The sequence below is a fragment of the Tamandua tetradactyla genome, chromosome 18, assembly GCF_023851605.1.
Source record: "Tamandua tetradactyla isolate mTamTet1 chromosome 18, mTamTet1.pri, whole genome shotgun sequence".
Lineage (NCBI taxonomy): Eukaryota > Metazoa > Chordata > Mammalia > Pilosa > Myrmecophagidae > Tamandua > Tamandua tetradactyla.
In genome coordinates this window covers 23,974,958-23,993,731 of record NC_135344.1, presented here as the reverse complement: position 1 = coordinate 23,993,731, position 18,774 = coordinate 23,974,958, and the positions used below count along the sequence as shown (strand labels likewise).

General features: G+C 39.3%; 1 protein-coding gene across 18 annotated transcripts in view; it reads left to right on the top strand.

Moving 5' to 3' along the window:
- NEDD4L (NEDD4 like E3 ubiquitin protein ligase) overlaps positions 1–18,774 on the top strand; it is a 356,789-nt gene that overhangs the window by 302,828 nt on the left and 35,187 nt on the right. For 13 of the 18 annotated variants that reach the window (XM_077135363.1, XM_077135365.1, XM_077135374.1 and 10 more), the window contains 7 exons: positions 2,582–2,713; positions 3,315–3,434; positions 4,523–4,720; positions 9,709–9,786; positions 11,188–11,242; positions 11,346–11,399; positions 16,688–16,746. In XM_077135363.1, coding sequence (XP_076991478.1) covers positions 2,582–2,713; positions 3,315–3,434; positions 4,523–4,720; positions 9,709–9,786; positions 11,188–11,242; positions 11,346–11,399; positions 16,688–16,746 — 696 coding nt within the window. The remainder of the gene's footprint in view (positions 1–2,581; positions 2,714–3,314; positions 3,435–4,522; positions 4,721–9,708; positions 9,787–11,187; positions 11,243–11,345; positions 11,400–16,687; positions 16,747–18,774) is intronic. The other 5 variants (XM_077135366.1, XM_077135364.1, XM_077135361.1 and 2 more) reach the window with 2 other exon arrangements.

Genomic DNA, 18,774 nt, shown 5'->3' with positions numbered 1-18,774 from the left:
ATTTAGCCAAAACATTTTTGGTTATCATAAACAGCAGCACATCAAAACTTGACCCCCAAAATACTAATCTACCACTAGCTTAGACTACAACTTGGGTTATTAATTTAAATTGCTTCAGCAGAGTAGATTTGCCTAATTGCCCAGATAAAAAGTACCTTAGAGATAGCTCCTTTGTGCTGATGTCACAGGTAGAGAAAGAAGGAAGGAAAGAGCTTCAGGCTCTATCAGTTCATCTCCTTAATGTTCATGAAAGAATTAAGTCTACATGTTGACGTTTATTCTTTTCTTGTTGAATCTCCACACCTGGATCCAGGATGCAATATGATCAGAACCTTGGAACCTTTGGGAAGATGTCAGGGAAATAGTTGCTATATTTTTAGCAAAATAATCTTGCCTAGTTAAGCATGTTTTAGAAATAACCACTGAGTCAGCTGTTTCATGGCTCTAGTTCTTTTTCTCTGGAATGTGCTGTTGAGCTCATGAAGTAGAATATTGAGCCTCTTTAGCTGTAGTCCCCAAATTGCATGTCTTGTCTGTACTTTCTAAAAGATTCAAGGCCCAGTGGGTCAACTGAGAGTCCCTGTGATTGAGACCTTCTTTGCCAAAGCACCTTGTCAGTAGTGAGCAAAAGAGGTGGAATATGGACAGGAAGAAATTGGGTTAAGAGGGGATTTCCATCCTCTGCCTAATATCAAGAAAGCTGGACCTGCTAAAATATGTGAAAGGTCAGGAGAAGATCTAATTAGGGAAGACAGTACCCAGAAAAAAGGCAGCTTTCTTTTGAAACCTCACATGAAGATATTCCTCATGTTTGGCCTCTTGCTCCTTTTCAACTCTCCTGGAGCCTTGGAAGCTGCAGTTGGCTTCTTGAGTCTGAGCCCCCCACCCCCCATCCAAGACAGCCATAATGCTCAGGGTAGCAGTGGTCTCAAAACGTCAGTCTCATTGCATCCATAAAGTATTAAAGCCTCCTTGCTATTCCAATATTTCCCCATCCAGGATAAATTTCCCAGATTGCTGCTTAAAACTAAAGTCTCAGGAATCTTTTGCGGTCCAATTTGGAGTTCAGCAATATAGTCACTTCACACTGGACAAAGCTCTCTGAAATCCAGAAACTGCCAGAACTTGACCCCTTAAAGAAGTGAATTCCATATCGACTGATTGGGGAAAACACAGACTCAGTTATCTGACTCCTTTGAAATTCTTGCCTCAAACTGGCAGATGATAGTGTTACCAGACAAAGGCGGTTGATTCTTTTGTCCGTGCACTCAAATGACCAGTTCTTGATGCACCAGGATTTCAAAGAGAGAAAAAATTTCTTGCTAGGCACGAGGCAGGAGATCAGATAGCCTATCAACCCAAAAATCTGTCTCTTCAAACTGCAGTAATTGATAGTTTTATAGCATTAAAAGATGGGCAGGTTTTAGGATAATGAGCACAGTGGCCTTAGATGATGTAATTAGATGTGATTTAATTATTGAGTATGCACAAATTGATTACATGCTTAGTCACAGAACATATGTAAGAAAATGGCAGCCTTAATATGATGATGGGTATGGTTTTTAGTTTTATAATGTAGGTATAGATGACTTACAGGTTAAAGTCTAGGCTACTGTGCATGTCAGGTGGGCCCACTTTGGTTAGATCCAGTCTCGGTTATCAAGGTAACTGTGGACTTGGGCTACGTTAGTTCTAGGTTGACCCAGGACCCTTCATTTATAAACACTAGGGGCTGTCTTTAGTGATCGCAAGACTCTAAATTCAAAAAACTGGATAAATTCTTACAAGTGAAGGTCAGCCACAGGTTTTTACAGTCACATGGGCACAAGATAAAGGCTATACAATCATTATCGGAGATTAAGGCATCTGAATTATAATTTAGAGATTTCAAGTATTTCTCTCTGTCTATTCAATTATACCATCAAGCAAAAAGAAATATCTATATAATAAGTCAGTAATCTAAATCATCCCTTAAGTTCTAACTTCTTGGTTACAATATCCTGAGCTGAGCCAGCTGAGGTCCAGGATGAGAACAAGCCTTCCAGAGAAGAGGCTCTCTGTAGTTCCTTTTTCCTTGAAAGCTGTAGAGTAAGGTCCCTAAACTGAGGAAGAATTTAGGAATAAAAGCCAGAGAACATCTCTGTGACAGCTCTAATGGGGAAAAACCATTTAAAGCATCCCTCTCCTCCAAAGGAACATTTGACCAGTTAAAATACCTTTAAGCGCTACATGGTTTGGCAGTGAAACTCAGTAGTCAGAACAGATTACAATATATTTCTCTCCCCCTGTGGTCACCTTAGCAATGGCCCTTTATATTTAACAAACTTCAGAGCCTTAGACCTAAACTCTGTAAGAATTTGGACCCCAACGCTGTGTGGGTTTCATCTCACAATAATTTTAAAGCTATTGGAACACATTTGCTTTTTGTCCAGACACACTTTTGAAATGTTTTTGTGCAAATTGAATTAACTTACTTTGTCTAGAAAAAAAAGAATTCTCTGGGTGTGAACAAATTACTTCATTAAACTGATCAAAAAACAAATGCAAGATATTAAATAATAATAATTTCTTACACAAACAGCCATCAGTGGCCTACGTACATACCACGCCGGGCCTCCCTTCAGGCTGGGAAGAAAGGAAAGATGCTAAGGGACGCACATACTATGTCAATCATAACAATCGAACCACAACTTGGACGCGACCTATCATGCAGGTAGGAAGATTGCATCCAACTTGAAATCGCAGGCAGAATAGAAGCAGACATGACCAGGCCTGCCACGGTGTTTCTGATGCTTATGGATTGTTCTCAAAGGCCCATATTTTAAAACAATACATTTCACAAAGAAAATACATTTCTTTAAATATAATATTTATTGAAGGAAGAATTTGGCCCCCAAATCAGTGTTTCCCTGGGTACATTTTTAAAATGTGATGAAGTGGAGAAAAAAAAAAGGTGGTGGGGAGCTCTCTGAATTATGTGCTATTTTATTTAATAAAATCTTTAGAGTGTCCAAGAAAAAAAAGTGAATTGAATGCTATTTTCAAAATACTACCCTATTATAATGTGCGGCTTACCCCCACCCCCATCCCTCTCTTTTCTGGGGCTAGTTTTTCTGCTGGGGTAGTGATTCATTTTTATTTCCCATTGTTTCCCTATCGTTTCCCCCATTATTATGTTTAATTATTTCCTCCACGCTTTAAGTAGGCTAGGCCTCTTATTATTCTGTTTGTGTTGTTGTTTTGGATTCACACTCCTAATCATGCACACGGGGAGATCCTCATACGAAGCTAACTTGTTTTTGCCTCCAAAATAGCTTGCAGAAGATGGTGCCTCCGGATCAGCTGCAAACAGTAACAACCATCTAATCGAGCCGCAGATTCGCCGGCCCCGTAGCCTCAGCTCGCCAACAGTAACTTTATCTGCCCCACTGGAGGTGAGAAGGCTACCTCATCTAACTGGCGTCCCTTCTATCCTGTGACTTCTGCTCATTCTCTCTTCTCTCTTAACTCGGACTTCCGTTTTACAGCCACCTTCCGCTCTGATCAGTCGCTGTGTCCATGGTGACAGGTGTTGTGCAGCTTTGCCACATGCTTCTCTGTCCCGCCAAGTTAACATTCCTGGACTCTCCTCTACACCTGATTCTCATGCTCATTTGGCTGAACCTGCAGTGACTTGTCCTGGAAGGGGGGCACTCTTTTAGGAACTTTCACCATCCTCATTGTGTTGCACTCCTTGCCTGTTAACTCATCAGAATTGCATAATAACTTGTTCAAGTACCAATGCTTATATTGAGTCTTAAGACATAGCTGTGCTTTGATCTTTATTTTTCTTTCAACTGTATAGGGTGTTCCAATGTATGGACATTTGTGTTTTCTGATGGAGATTTGTATCTCCAGATCATGGCTGGGCATCTGCTTGTGCTCTCTCCTGTTTGTGTTGTTTCAGTGCTATTGTTTAACATCACGAAAGTCAGAGAGTAAACCTTCAAAGTTCTAAAGCTGACTGTATATAAGAGACAGCTACGGGTTGTTGTTGCCCTGGGTCTAAGATCCTTATAGGTGACGGTTCCTATCTCTTCCAAGCTGTGATATAAATGCCAGGTGTACCAACTGTGCCATTCTAGGTGGTTGACTCCATGAGCGTAGGTTTCTCTCTGTGCTCTAACGATGGTCAACCCCTTTGCAGTAGATTGTGAGCTCACTATGAGCAGGGGCAAGTTTTCTGCACTCTGTAAACTCTCTGATCTGCAAAGCTTAACTTAGAATATGTATTTGATATGCACTAAGTAGCTATCAGGAGGAGGATGGTGGTTATAAGTATTTAGTATTGCTGTGTGTTTAGCCAATAGAAAATATTTAAAGTTAGATTGATTTAAAAGTAAATGAATGACAGAAACAGGATTTTTTAGGCACTTCCCCCACCTCCATCACAAAAGAGGACCATTCCATGGTACCCAGGTACATTCTGACACACTTGGGATAACACATGATGAGAGTTCTAATGCTCATTATTATTCTTTAGGGTGCCAAGGATTCACCCATACGTCGGGCTGTGAAAGATACCCTTTCCAATCCACAGTCCCCACAGCCATCACCTTACAACTCCCCCAAACCACAACACAAAGTCACACAGAGCTTCTTGCCACCTGGCTGGGAAATGAGGATAGCTCCAAATGGCCGACCCTTCTTCATTGACCATAACACAAAGACTACGACGTGGGTAAGGCTGCTTTTACTTGGTCCCATTTTCCTCCTGAGCTCTGGTCTTCGTTCATTTCCTTGCTCAGTATTCATACTTGCAGTGGAGAGATGACACGGGCACTGAAGTATGTCTCCATAAGATCTTTGCTTGGATCTGCATGGATGGGCTGGCGGGAGTGGGTGATGATTAAAAATAAGGTTTTTATTGTCTGTGTCTTTTTGCATTTTTATTGACATTTCCCCTCTTCATTTAGTTTGTCCCTTTACTTTTTACTGCATAAGGCTAGTAGTTCGCACTTCTGTACTTCATTTTCATTCCTTTCATCATCATTTAGAAGATACTAGAGAACTCTGCTTTCTCTTGGTTGTGCATTTTATAGCTCCTCTTTATTTTTTGAACTTTTTGTCAAAATTGGTTTTTCTGACCACGTTGATTCCATGCCCCTGAACCATGCATGAGAGAGAACCTATGTGTTGTATTAACTTGGGTAAGATTGAGAGTAATCAGAGGTTGAATATGCATGTCTTTATATTCCTCTGTAAGTTCTTCATTTTTTTCGCTGAATTAATGGTGGCTCTTTTAATGTAATGTACAATTTTTTTAAGTCAGTTGCTATTCTTCTACTATGTAATCTTTCAGCTCTTAATTAAACTTGAATTGGTTCTCCTGTTTCTAATTCTGAAGTTGCAGAAGCTTTATTTTTCTTCCTGTCCCTTTTATCTTCATCTGAGTTGTCTGGGTACAAAGTTTAACTCAATCCTTCTATCATCTTTGCTACTTGTTTAGAACGGATGTTACATGAAAGCTGGTTGAATTTTGGTGATTATCATTGGCCATAGCTCTTTGTTCTTGGATCAGCAGTGGCCACATGCTTTAAATTCCCATTTCTATTGATGAACACCTAGTATGTGCCGTGGTTTGTAATTAGAGCAGTTGATTAGAACCAGCCATATCTCATAGAGGAAGAAACCTCACCAACAGTGAAGTGGCCTGGCCTATCACTTACACTTTCCCTGTGATGTTAATTCACTCTCTTGAGGATTGGCCTGGATGTAGAAAGCACCATCTCTAAAATCCTGTGTACATGGTCCAGCATGTCTGGTGTGGGGGCAGGACCATGCATCCTGCTACAGGATATTAAACATCTTTAGCTCCAGCTACTGAATACCAGTTGCTCCCCACACCACCTCCCTATCACAGTGATACCCAAAAAATGCCCCACACATTTCCAAACACCCCTTTGTGAGAATCACGCTAAAATCCCTTCCTATTTTGAAATAAAGGAATTGCCTGCCAAGAGAATTTAAAATTTAGATTGGGTCACATTCCTTTGATAAATTGATAACTGCTTCCCAGGCGTATGATGACATGTAGTTTATCTGACCCACCTTTTCATCTGAAAATATTACAAACTGAGTAAGAGATAGCCAGCTCTTTGGAAGGCAGAGTGATAGAAATATGTCTTTAAGTCATTTTTCTCATTGACGTAAAACCTGTGGCTTCCCTGCTAGTGTAGCCACTTATGTTTACTGCAGCACTTTTGTAATTTCAAGTCCTCAGCCAGAAATTGGAGCTCCGGAAATAGGGGGTAAATATTATAAAAGTAGCTGGATTACCAAATGGAGCCACTATGGCTTATAACACAAGCTATGATTTTAGTAATTTGAACTAGCTTAGTAATCAAATCCTCTAACCTTTTCACAGCCTTTCATGCCACAACTACAATGTACTTGCAGCTAGGGCAGATTTTATTTTAAATAGCCTGTGCTTTATTTATTGCTTGCACCATTGCTACAGGAAACCCAATTTTGATTTCCAGTTGTCCGTTTTTACCCAGATACTTGTTATTGGTTAATTTAAGTTAAAATTTTGCTTTGTTAAAACACACACATATTTTGTTGCTGCTGTTGCTATTGAAAAGCCTTAAGGCAACAACTGGAAATTCCATAAGTTACTACCCTTTTTAACTAAACTCAGATGTGCTGACACAGCTGTCTTATCTCTTCTAAACAAAGGCCTCTGCAGAATTCTCACTGTAAAGGAAAGCTTGAAATTGTCTGGTTATTTTGACAAAGGATGGAAGGTGAAGGGAACTGTAAAAATAATTTTCAGCTTAAAATCTGCCTTGTGTTGGTTTGGGGTTTGCTTTTTTTTTTCTTTGAGAGAACAAGTGAGAGAGCAGAATGGTTATTCTTACGTTTGAGCATTATGATTGAAAACAGAAAAAAAACTGGCATGACAAGTCAAGAATAATGAGACTGGGCTCCCTTCCCCCACCAACCTGAGTGCTGTTGAATCTTGCACCAATAAGAGGCATGAAAAGATTCAGGCCAAAACTTCCCCTACTTACATTGCTAGAGGAAAATTCACTTTGAAAAATATTCATAAAACATGGCCTTTCAAACACACAAATAATGAATGGAGGCGATATGTTAGCACTCTTGAAATAGTCTGACAGCATCAAATGAGCATGGCTTTGTCCTCACCTGGGTCAAGCCAGGCATGCATGCCAGAGGATACCAGGTGACCAAGGGGAGGTGACAGGTGGCCATCAACCTGCCCATGCCTCTGCTAAGGAAGCAGCTTTCAAAGTATACATCTGATTGTATTTGTCTTTCATAGACAAAGAGATGCAAACTAGTAAAACTCATTGTAGCCTATCTATATTGCTCTCTTATAGGATAGAAAGAATAAAGGAAAAGCATGGCTGTTGTGCTTTTTTTTTTAACAAGCCAGCATTTCAATATTTTATGTATTTTCAAATTATTTTGTTATGAAACTTTTTTAAGATGCTTTTTGCTTAAAAACTTTCAGTTGGATTGAGGAAAACAAGTAAGAGTGAAAGAGTGCACTGTCTATGCTGAGAATAGGGAGATGCAAACTAGTGTGTTTTTCACATTTTATTAAGTTATATTCCTATCACAGGAGACCTCATAAGTATTCCAGCTCATCATCATCCCTAAAGTTGTCCATAACTCATATGGGGCCTCAGCTGTCCCCTCACCTGCTCCATCAGCTGTGGAGGTGCCCCCCTCCTCATTTTGTTCAGCGGGTTAAATGGAAGGAGAGTTCAGTTATTACCATCAGCCAGGCCCACAGAGTTTAATAGATGGCAGCTGCGCTGTGTTTGGGTTAGGCTTGGTCTGATAAAATAATTTTACCCTAAAGGCCTGTGGCTCTTGCACAGGCTCTGAATTCTGCGTTTCCATGCATTGCCAGCTATTTTTGCAGACCTGTGAAACTGAGTTTATTTTATTCTCCATGCTCATCCCTCACTCCCCATGTGCTTTTAATTTCAGCTTTTTCTTTTTTCTTTAAATCACCAGCTTTTTACCAAAAGATTTGTCTTTCACAGTAGCCTGTATGTATCATATGTGGACAGAAGCACCTATCTTCTTTCTTAAAATAGCCATCTCAAGCCTTTCCCTACATCTGGGCATGGTTATTGGCTATGGGGGCAGGGGACCCGTATATCTACAGGTAGTTGTGGCATTGCCTACTCACAACTCAGAGCCAGCACTGAGTAAGCAGCTTTTATGGAGTCCAGTGCTTCATGTTTTTTCTCTGGCCATGATTAACTTATCGCAAATTTTTACCTTCTAAATATACTTAACCTATCCATTTATACTTACATGTTCTAATATATTATGTAATAATGGACCTGTTTCATGCCTCTACTTATCCTTTAAAATAAATATATGTATTTATTTTATATAGATATGACACATATATATATGTGCATCATAAACTGCTAATATGATTTATTTCTTCTGTTAAAACTTGCTACAGCTAACAGAAAGCAAAGGTTGTTTTTATTTTTTGTGCTCTTTTTTGATTCTTGCCACTTCCCAAAATGGTTGGCTTGATGGATCACTATGATCCAGTGAGCCTAAGGGCTTATCCTGTCGAATTGGGAAAATGCTGAAGCAGGAAACCTTTTAGTAATTTGACACCAAAAGTTTTAATACAAGTGAGCGCAGCTAATCAAATGTCTTATTTTAAAGATTCTTATATATATAAGAATTCATATATATATGAATTATTTGGTTGGCAATGTGTTATTCTGAGTTTTGTTATCTATTTTCTACCTTTTTAAGTTTAATGATACGGATTCTGTGAGTTACGAGGCCTTTTCTTCGGGTCTTTATAGGTGAGAGGCACCTCCTGGACTCTGATTCAGAACCTTTGGGCAAGTCTTTTGTTTTCTGAAACTCAGTTTCCCCATCCAAAGAAGCAGAGATACCATGCCCGACCTCCTGCTGGGGTTGTTGTGAGAGCTTATCTCTAACTATTCTTTATAAATTAGAAGGCATCACCCAATGTGGCAGCAAACATATTTCTCTTTTCTTGCTTCTCTGTGGGATCTAAAAAAGCATATCTCTTCAAGTCAAATCTCTCACAAACATTTGAATGTGACACACATGAGAATCAGATCTGCAGAACTTGCCCCAGACTCTTGGTCAAGTTGGACAGTAGAGATCTGGCCTTACGTGCTGGAGCAGAACATCCCTGGGATAACCGCATGACATGAACAAGTCAGACCAGTTTCAGATTGTCTGCCTAGCTAAGTAAGGAGTGGAGGAGCCTGATGGAGAGTCTCCATGCTAAATCGTTAGGTGGGCTGCCCCCACCAGGTGCGCACACCCATCCGGCTCTCAACCCTGCTGTGGTGTGCTGCCACACCTTCTCTGCCACCACCCATTCATTCAGTTTTCTGTAAGAACATCACTCCAGGGCTGTCTTCCTCCTCACCTTCTCGTGATCCTGGAAGAATGGTTCACTTTATATATGCATTCTCACTCTCTCCTTTCCCCAGGGGCAGGGGGAAGAGTGGAGTCCTGGAGGCAGCCAGTTAGACTTCCTGCACAAAGCAGAGCACGTAGGCAGGAGAGCGACTCCACGCCAAAAGCGCCCCTGTTGCCTGGGAACACAGCGCCAGAAGGGAAGGTGCCAGTAACTGCACACATAGTCCCTCTTAACATCCACTTTTTACATTTTTGCTGCAGGAGGATCCACGCCTGAAATTTCCAGTGCATATGCGGTCAAAGGCATCTTTAAATCCCAATGACCTTGGTCCGCTGCCTGTGAGTACACTGCAATGCCTGGGGCACTCTAAACCTTCATTCATTCACCCCCAAAGCCTGCTGGAGCAGCCTTAGGGGCCCTCTTTCTCCCGGCTTCTTGGGACACCTTGGTCTGCATTTTTAATAGAATTGGGTATTTGGCTGAATTTTAATCTTGGGGTGCCCAGTACTTGTAAAAGAGGTTTCTGAATTGGTTTCTGATTGTGAAAAGAAGACCTTGGAACTGGTATGCATGAGATACATCATCTACAATGGACAATTTAGGCAGCATGAATTTATTTTGTAACTTAGCAACCACTAAGTCCTGTCCATATTGCCGATTTAGTCATAGGAACAAAAATATTTAAAACTGTGGGAGAAAAAGTCATAAGTAGTCACAGAAGGTTTATATAAGCCATTAAGCCTAAGGTATTTTAAGGGTTTTTCTCCCTTGTTGGTGACTATTCGTAAATCTAAGTTTTTATCCATTTGTTCTCTTACGGGGCCTGAGGAGGAGTTGAGCTATTTACTCTAAATTGGATTTTGAATGAAACCTTTCCCATGTACTTCTTCAGCCCATCTCCCCTTTATTTATAAAGGGAAAAAAAAAGACTTGCTGAAGGAAGGGGAAAACTCTAAGACCGGTTTAAAATGGAAGGTGTTGGGGAATTTTTGCTGGTTTTGGTGTTTTCCAAGTATAAATAAAGGTATAGAACCTTTCTGTCGCTTGGCACATGGTGTATTAATAACAAAATTTGAGACTACAAAGGTTAGAGGAATACAAACATTCCCTTCCTCTCCAAATCTGTTTGTTTCCTAGGTTTACATGGAGACAGTCCAGACACCGAGTTTAAAAAATGAAGGCTAACATGTAATCTAAATATACTGGATCCCCACATATTGGGTAGCAACTAGGGACAGTCAGATAATAAAGGCAGATCAGCCTTGTCCTGAAAATAATTCAAACGTATATGATTCCTGAGTTTGAATTCTGAGAGTTCACAGCAGAAACTACCAGTATTTGATTGTTCAGCCATTTGATTACACCTTGAATAAGTAGCATGTCCTGCCCTCTCTCTCCTTCCCTTTAGGATTCAATAAATATTTATTTAATTAAACGAACTATTCAACCCCAAGCTCAACTGTTGCATGGTATGCTGAAGCTTCCCTTTGAAGCTTTTGAAACAGCAACCCCCGTTTCCTACTTTTCATATGGTAAATGTCACAAATGCATCTGAAACTGATGAACATATGATAAAAAATGTTGCCAGATGTTCAGGATTATTGTATTTACCTCATTCTTAATGTAAAAACATACCTTACAGAGAAGAGTGAGAAAGTATCCTAGAGTTTTTCAGTTTTGCCTTTGAGTTTGAAACCACCAGCTAATGATTATATTCTTTCTGTCTCCCCTGTTAATAGCCTGGCTGGGAAGAAAGAATTCATTTGGATGGCCGAACATTTTATATTGATCATAGTAAGTAGGCACTGTTATAGACTTATAGGCATTGCAGGTAAGGGGCGGGGGTGGGTAATTCAAATATTATAGTGAAAGCGTTGTCATTTTGCTCTTTGTTTAGGCAGCCAGGTGTTATGTGGTGAGAACGATACCAGACAGTCAGTGCCCTCACACGGTACTGTGCCTTCACCCCGAGTTTGCTTTAAATTGGCTCATCAAGCTTTCACCCATTTTGATCTTGTGACCTATTAACTTTTTTATTTCAATTTAAAAAGAGGATGATCCCTTGTTTCTTGTGCTTTTAATAAATACACTCTGGTAATAGAAAATAAGATTAGAAGTGATGATTTAGTCACAAATCTGTGTGTGAGCAGTACTTGAAGCAGTGTATGATTTTTTTAAATCACTGCCTTAAAAGGTCTTATGGCAGATGCCCATTCTGACCTTATTTTCTATTCGCAGCATGTTTTCTTGCACCCAAAACACTAATATATATGTAGTTCTTTTCTTGAATTGTAGTATCTTTGCTATAGACATTTGCTCCAGCACCCATGAATAAATGTGTGGTTTCTCATTTCAACTAAAAGCTAAACTAATAAAGGTTTGCTTTTAGCCAGTGTTTTTCTTTTTCTTTTTTTTTTTTTTTGAGGTGACATGTTCTTCATGGGATCAAATTTGTATAGCCCTTAAGACCTGTGAAAACATTTCTTTAAAAGAATGCTTCAAATTCGAGTCATGAATACAATTTGGGAGTATTCTGGTCTTCATTTTCCTTTAGTTCATAAAACAGGAAGTCTGCCCGAGTTTCCACAGCCTCACCTCTTAACTACGCAAAAGCACAGTTGGCGGGCAGATGGCCAAGAGGTCTGGCCACAAGGCTTCCGTGCAGAGCTTATCTTTATCCCAGTGCCACAGCGCTTCTTCCAGATGTTACTTGACAGCCAAGGGCATCATGCACAGACCTTCACATTCAACCACGGGGGTTGATTGAACTATAAATTCAACTAAATGAGAGGTCTGGAAGCTCAGATTTAAAAATAGAAGTCCTAGTTATATTTCAGGGTGTGGGCTACCCTTTGGCTTAAATTAAGTAGTTCAAGCTATATAGACTTAATTTTTATCCTTGATTCGTAAAAATACTGATTTTGCTTTCTAGAATTTCACCATGAGCCTAAAATTGTTGTCATAGAACCATAAATGCTTTGAGATGTATGTGCTTACTTCACTTTTTCCCTTGAAATACTATTTATTTATAATTCTCTTAACAGAATTTGTTAAAATCAGGGACAGGGATCACACCCTTTTGCCCATTCAAAACAAAAAAACAGTTGCCTTTTCAACTTCTATGCATTAGAACTTCAGTTTCTACAACATAGGCACGATTAATACTGAACTTCTTTATTAAACAAGGTCAACAACAGTAACACAGACTTGCCTGCTCCACCCAGGGAGCAATTTATACGGCATTGTGGCAGTGTTTGGAGTGAGGATTTGATGTTCAGACTGACCTCGGAAGAACTTTATGAGAATTCTTAATGTATTGCAAGGAGCCCAAGGCAGGAAAGATGCTGTTACAAAGGGCCAGGTCCCAGTTAGTGTACATTAGAAATAATAAAGTCTTAAACTAAGGTCCTGAGGGCAAACGTAAGTAAGCCTAGTAGGTGCTTGACAAATGGTGCACTGAGGTTGAGTTCCTGGAGGTTTGATGGAGAAGGTCTTAGAGAGAACTTGAGAAGTAGCAGAAGAGCTTCCTAGCCTCTGTTTCCTGAGAGGAAGGAAGTTGCTGGGTGCCCCCTTATAAAAAGCTATTCCTGATCAGCCCCCCAGTTGCTCTTCTCAGACAGTCCCAGTTCCCCTGGCCCAGAACAGCACATGAGGTGCCCCTTTTAGCTCCTGGGAATGGGATGATGTGGTGTAGACCACAGACAGAGCCTGCTTGGCCTCAAGTATGCTAGGGTGATATTTGTGGTCATTCGCATAGGCGTTAGAGTTTATCTCTGCAAAACCATACAGAAAGGTTGGCTTTACCAGATATAGTATAAATTAGATCACCAAAAACTACTTAAGGAAAAGATCTGTTTGTGAGACTGCTGCTAGCTATTAATGCACTGTTCTGTTGGTTCTCCATACTTTGTTAGGGTTCGCTCAATGGAAAATGATACACAATGGAAAGTGCTCGTCAATGAAACAGTTCAGTTCATTTGTCTTTCCACCAAAATGCACTCTGTGAAAAGTGCAGAATACCTGTCTTTTTAAGAGGCTTTATCAGGCTGACAACTACATTCCAGAAAGGGTTTCGTTACCTGGTAGATAATGTTTAAGGACTTCCTTACCTCAAGAATAGAGCCTCTCTTTCTAAACTATTTACCCATACCTGTTTTCCAGCAAAAATCTTGGTCTCATTTTACTCTTCTCCAGTTGCAGGACGAAGACTAGATCATCCTTACATAGGCCACTTATATTGAAAGCTATCAACATGTAAGCTATGTAGTTATCCTCTTGTATAGAGCTGGGGCATGTGGCTACCCGTGAATGGCCATGATAGCCACGCAACCATCTTTTAAATAATTTTATTATTTTTCTACTTCATGAACTCTCATTTAGAAGTCAAACATTTTCTAGATTAAAAACATTCAACTGGGTGGGCCACAAAGGCTCAGCAGGCAGAGTTCTTGCCTGCCATGCCCAAGACCCGGGTTCTATTCCCGACGCCTGCCCATGCAAAAAAAAAAAAAAAATTCAACCATCTTAAAGACTTAATTTCAAAAGAAATTAATGCTCAGTACTGATCTCCTATTTAGCTTCTTTGATTCATCTAGTTGACATTTGTTAAATAGTTCCTATGTCTCAGCCCTGGTATAAAATGTTAAGGAAAGATCTTAAACTGAATCTCTAGCTTTCTTGGAAATGTGAAAGTTCTGCTTAAAGACAAGATCTACCCAACAGCTGAGTAATTAGCCACACGTATTTCATGTACAAAGTTAAAAAAAATGAAATCTCAGTGATAAATCCCATTTTAGTCTTTACTGCTGATGATTTTATCAAACCCTTTTAATAGTAGCTGAATTGACCGAGTTCCTCCCTTCTTGTCTTCTTATTTGAAATATAATGTCTCCAAACTAAAAGCAAATTTAGACTCAAAAGTTCTAGAAAAAAATGGATTACTGGCTGCTGTACATTCTTATATTGACAGCACTTAGCTGCAAAGTTGCTCTTTATTGTATACCATCCAAATTTTTTGAAAGCTTAGAAAGTTTTAAAGGAACTTTGTTTTCACCAACGGTTTCATTCAGTCATAAAACAAATTAATAACATGCAAAGTCACTGTTAGTGCTGGAACTATATTAATGAAAGAGGCTGCAGAAGCAATAACACACTTCCCTCCCCTCACTAAGGGTGGACATTGCAGAAGGGAGACTGGTAGGCATTTTAAGTGTTGTAGAGCAGCCCTCATTCGTAGGGACCTATCTGGGTATACCCAGGGTCGAGGGGAGCAAAAAGGCCTTCAAGAACAGGCTACTTCCAAGAGCAGTAGAGTTCGCCAGCAAGCCATGAAAGGGATTCGGAGAGGGCGAGAATGTGTGCAGGTTTATGAATAATGCAGAGAAAACCATTTTCCAGTTGTCTGGTGTGCAGGTACAGAGGAAAGTTGGTGAAGGAGGCTGCACCTGCCAGTGTGGGCCCTTGGACTCTTTCTGCAGCAGGAGGGAGCTCCACAACTTTTCCACAGGGTGTGACCATGGTCAAATGTGTTCTTTAGAAAGATCCTTTGGCAGAGCTGAAGAGGAAGTTTTAATAGACCAGAGGCAGAGGCCCGAGTGCTCCAGAAAGATGTCTGTCAGGAGAGAAGAAGGGACAGTTTGATAACCAGCAAGGTCACTGGAGTATGGATGTGACACTGTTAATCAGGAATTTAGGATCATGTGAGCCAGTTTTGGTGTTGGACAACTGTGGGCTCAATTATGGCAGAGTTGGATTTGAAGTACTGACAGGAAATCCAGGTGCAGATGTCAAGGTTGAAGCTTGAAGTTCGAGTCTGGTCTGAAGATTTGGGGGTCATCACACTCTGATAGTAGTTAACTTATTTCCTGCTTTGATGACATTAGAGTCCAAGTTGATATTTTAAGACATAGCTTTTACTCAGCTGTATTCTGTTTCTCCTCTTTTCCATCACAGTAGAAACTTTTACTCTCCAGAGCTTTCTGTTTCAAGATGTAAGGGTTCCAAAAACGTTTGCCTCCATCAAGGTTCTGTAACATAGTTGAAGCGTTTCATATACATCTTCAGCCAGCATGAAAACAGAACGAGGATTTTAGAAGCCTGTGCTCTGATAGGCATTTCAAACTTTACCTCTGTTTTAATTAAAATAATAACAGCAATGATAATACCAGACTTTAAAAAGTTCCTGGTATTATTATTAAAATTAAATTACTCATTATTCTTATCAGCCTATTTGCATAGTTTATAGGGCTGATGTATACTATGAAATAGAAATGAATAGGATCGTTATTCTTTACTTATGAAACATAATGTTAGCCACAGAAGAGGCTTATTATCCACGTGCAGGACTGCCCTTATGATGTAAATCATTTACTTTGAGTGAAGTGCAAAGCTAGGTCCATTTTTTTTTTCCATTGTTAACAGCTTAGATTTCCTAAAATTCCAGAGAAAACCCATTCACCTCCAGTCTGCGTTCCCTGGGCCCACCCCTCTGCTCCCAAAACATGCATAGAGAAACTCATCAAGTCTTTTTAGTTATGAATAGTCACATACTCCAAGTGATACAGGGTGGCTGCGGTCTGGGGGGCATGGAACAGTATTGTTGACATCAAATCATTTGAAAGAAAGAAAACCACCTCTAGTCAACTTGGCCAAAAAGGAAACCTTTCTCTGGAATCTTCCTCTGCTGTCATCTAATTCTCACTTTTTAGGTTGCTTTTAGCTGCTTTGATTTTTGTGTGAGTATGAATGACGCATGTGGTGGAGTATTCATTTGTTGACTTGTAGGATCCTTAATTGAAAACAGGTTTTCAACTCTATCAGCAGAGAAGAAAGTACTTGAAGTGAGAAAATATCATGGGTGTATTTGTTAACCTTTTGGGGACTAAGACTTTTTTTGCCTTTTTTCAGTTAAATGAAAATCAAGATCAAGTTCTAAATCCTTGAAAGAACAGGGGTTTGTAACTGAAACTTCAGCAGATTATTTGCCAAAAACAGTGTGAATAGATGGTTTTACTAGCATTGTGCACTTTTGGTGGGGTGTTTTTAACTAAGCAATATGTGTGCGGTCCACCATATAGAGTATACAGTTCCCTTCTAACCCCAAAGTACTAAGTTATTATTGAATGTTAGGTGGGTAGGGATCCAAACAGCTTTTGAAGAATTCAGAAATAGTTTTTTCTAAAACAAATTTTGTATAGATATAAGCTAATGTTCTGATTATTTTTTAACATTAATTTTCAGACAGCAAAATTACTCAGTGGGAAGACCCAAGACTGCAGAACCCAGCTATTACTGGTCCAGTAAGTATTCTTAAGTTCTGATTCTTTAGTGTAATATTTGGGTGGCTTCTAAATATGCATTTCTTGTATATTAATCCTTGCCTTGGTCCCATGGGACTGGTGTAATTGAGTAGTTTAACATTACTTCCATCTCCTCCTTCCTGGGATTTCCAGGAAGGTGCAGCTGCACAGGACTTCACAGGACTTTGTTATAAAGGAAAAGAAAATAGTTTGCTAATGGTAACAGAATTTAATATTTTCTTTTCTCCTTTATAAAAGGGTGAATTAAAAATTTCCTCCTTTCCTTTTTATACGAAGTAAAACCAAGCCCTGTATTTGTAGAGTTTTGTCATTTCCTTAGGTCAGTAGTAGTAGGTGCATGCTAACAAATTTAAACGCTGCTCTGAATCTCTTCCATCTCTAAAAATCCATGTAAGTTTGGGTGAAATTGTAGCTAACTAACCTCGAGAGCTGGCTGAGTGAAGGATCTTTAACTTGGCTGTCTCCCAGACTTTCTCATAGTCCCTTTCTTATATACCAACTTAAGAATCCATTCTGCCTTATGTATAGTGACCTCTTAAAACCAGCTTCATGCTGCGTTCATAAGAGGTAATGAGAATCCCACTGTCGTTACGCAATAACAGACACTTAGTATAGAAAACCAAGGCTATAGGGTGGAGCAACATTCACCTGTAAGGAATAACACCAGCAATTTTTGTCAGTGGTTATGTAAGTACAAGGGTATAATTTGGAGTCACAAGAAATGTACTAGGATCAGCAAAAGATTGCACTTTTGAGGATTCTTTTAAAAGACTGGAGGAGCAAAAGGGAGTAAAGTTTATTGTATCAAGTGCTGATCTAAGATATAGTAGATTTATATAAATTATTAATTTAGTGGCTTTAATCTAATTCAGAACAAGTTTTTATTTTTTTTAGTTATAAAGATATGTTCATGTGAAAACTTAGAGATATTACCATGCAGACACACATTGAAATCTGACCTCCTTTGATTATTTGTTGGATTTGTTTGCCGTGTTTGTTCAGCTGTTTTGGTACTGTTTTCTATGCAGCGTACTCCATACCTGGCTTAAAACAGCTGGCCAGCTACTGTTTCTCTAGGTACAAACACCTGCCTTACAATCATGGCTTTCCTTTGAAATTAATTAGTTGTTAGAATAGTATTTCCCTTCTACATCATTAGAAACAGGGTAAATTCAAGAAACAATGCTATCATTAAAATGTTTTCAAGTGACAGAAGATGTGTGATGTGTTCATTCTGAAGCTTTGTCAAATATTTCCATCATTAGCATCATAAATCTAGGAAGATTTGCCACCAAGAAAGATCTCTTTTTCTGTTTCCTATTAATAGAAGAGCCTTGCTCCCTTTTTGTTATTAGTGATAACGCTTCTAGTAAGGATGTGTGTATTTAGCTAATTATCAACTTAGGATAGACATCTGGCCTTTGTTGTCATTGAGTTCTAAATATTTGTTAATTTCCATACTTATTTCTCACCTTATAAGTTATTTAGAATATGCTTTTTCATTTCTAAGGGTATGGGAGGTTTTTTGACTATCATTTTCTTATTGAGTTCTATTTTATTGCATTGAGGTCAGTGAATATTGTCTACGGAATACTGATTATCAGATATTTGAGACTGCCTTGGAGACCTGGTCATTTTTTCTATAAATGTTCTTTTTGTGTTTGAAAAGATGTACATTCCTTCTTTGTTGGAAATGGAGGTCGTGATGTGTCTATTAGATCAAGTCTGTGGTGGTCACATCATCCGTATCATTATTACCTTTGTTGTGGCTATTTGATCTAACCAAGAGACCTGTATCGAAATCTCCCATGATGATGGTAGCTCTGTCAATTTTGTCTGAGTTTACTGCATTGAACGTCTTTTCCTTTCATTAGTATTTGCCTAGTATATCTTTTATCTCTCTTCATTTGCAGTGTCTTGTATCCTTTCTTACCTTGTATTTGATCAAGTACTCTTTCTTTTATTTTCTCTACTTGTTTGGAAGTTGTATTTTCTATTTCTATTCCT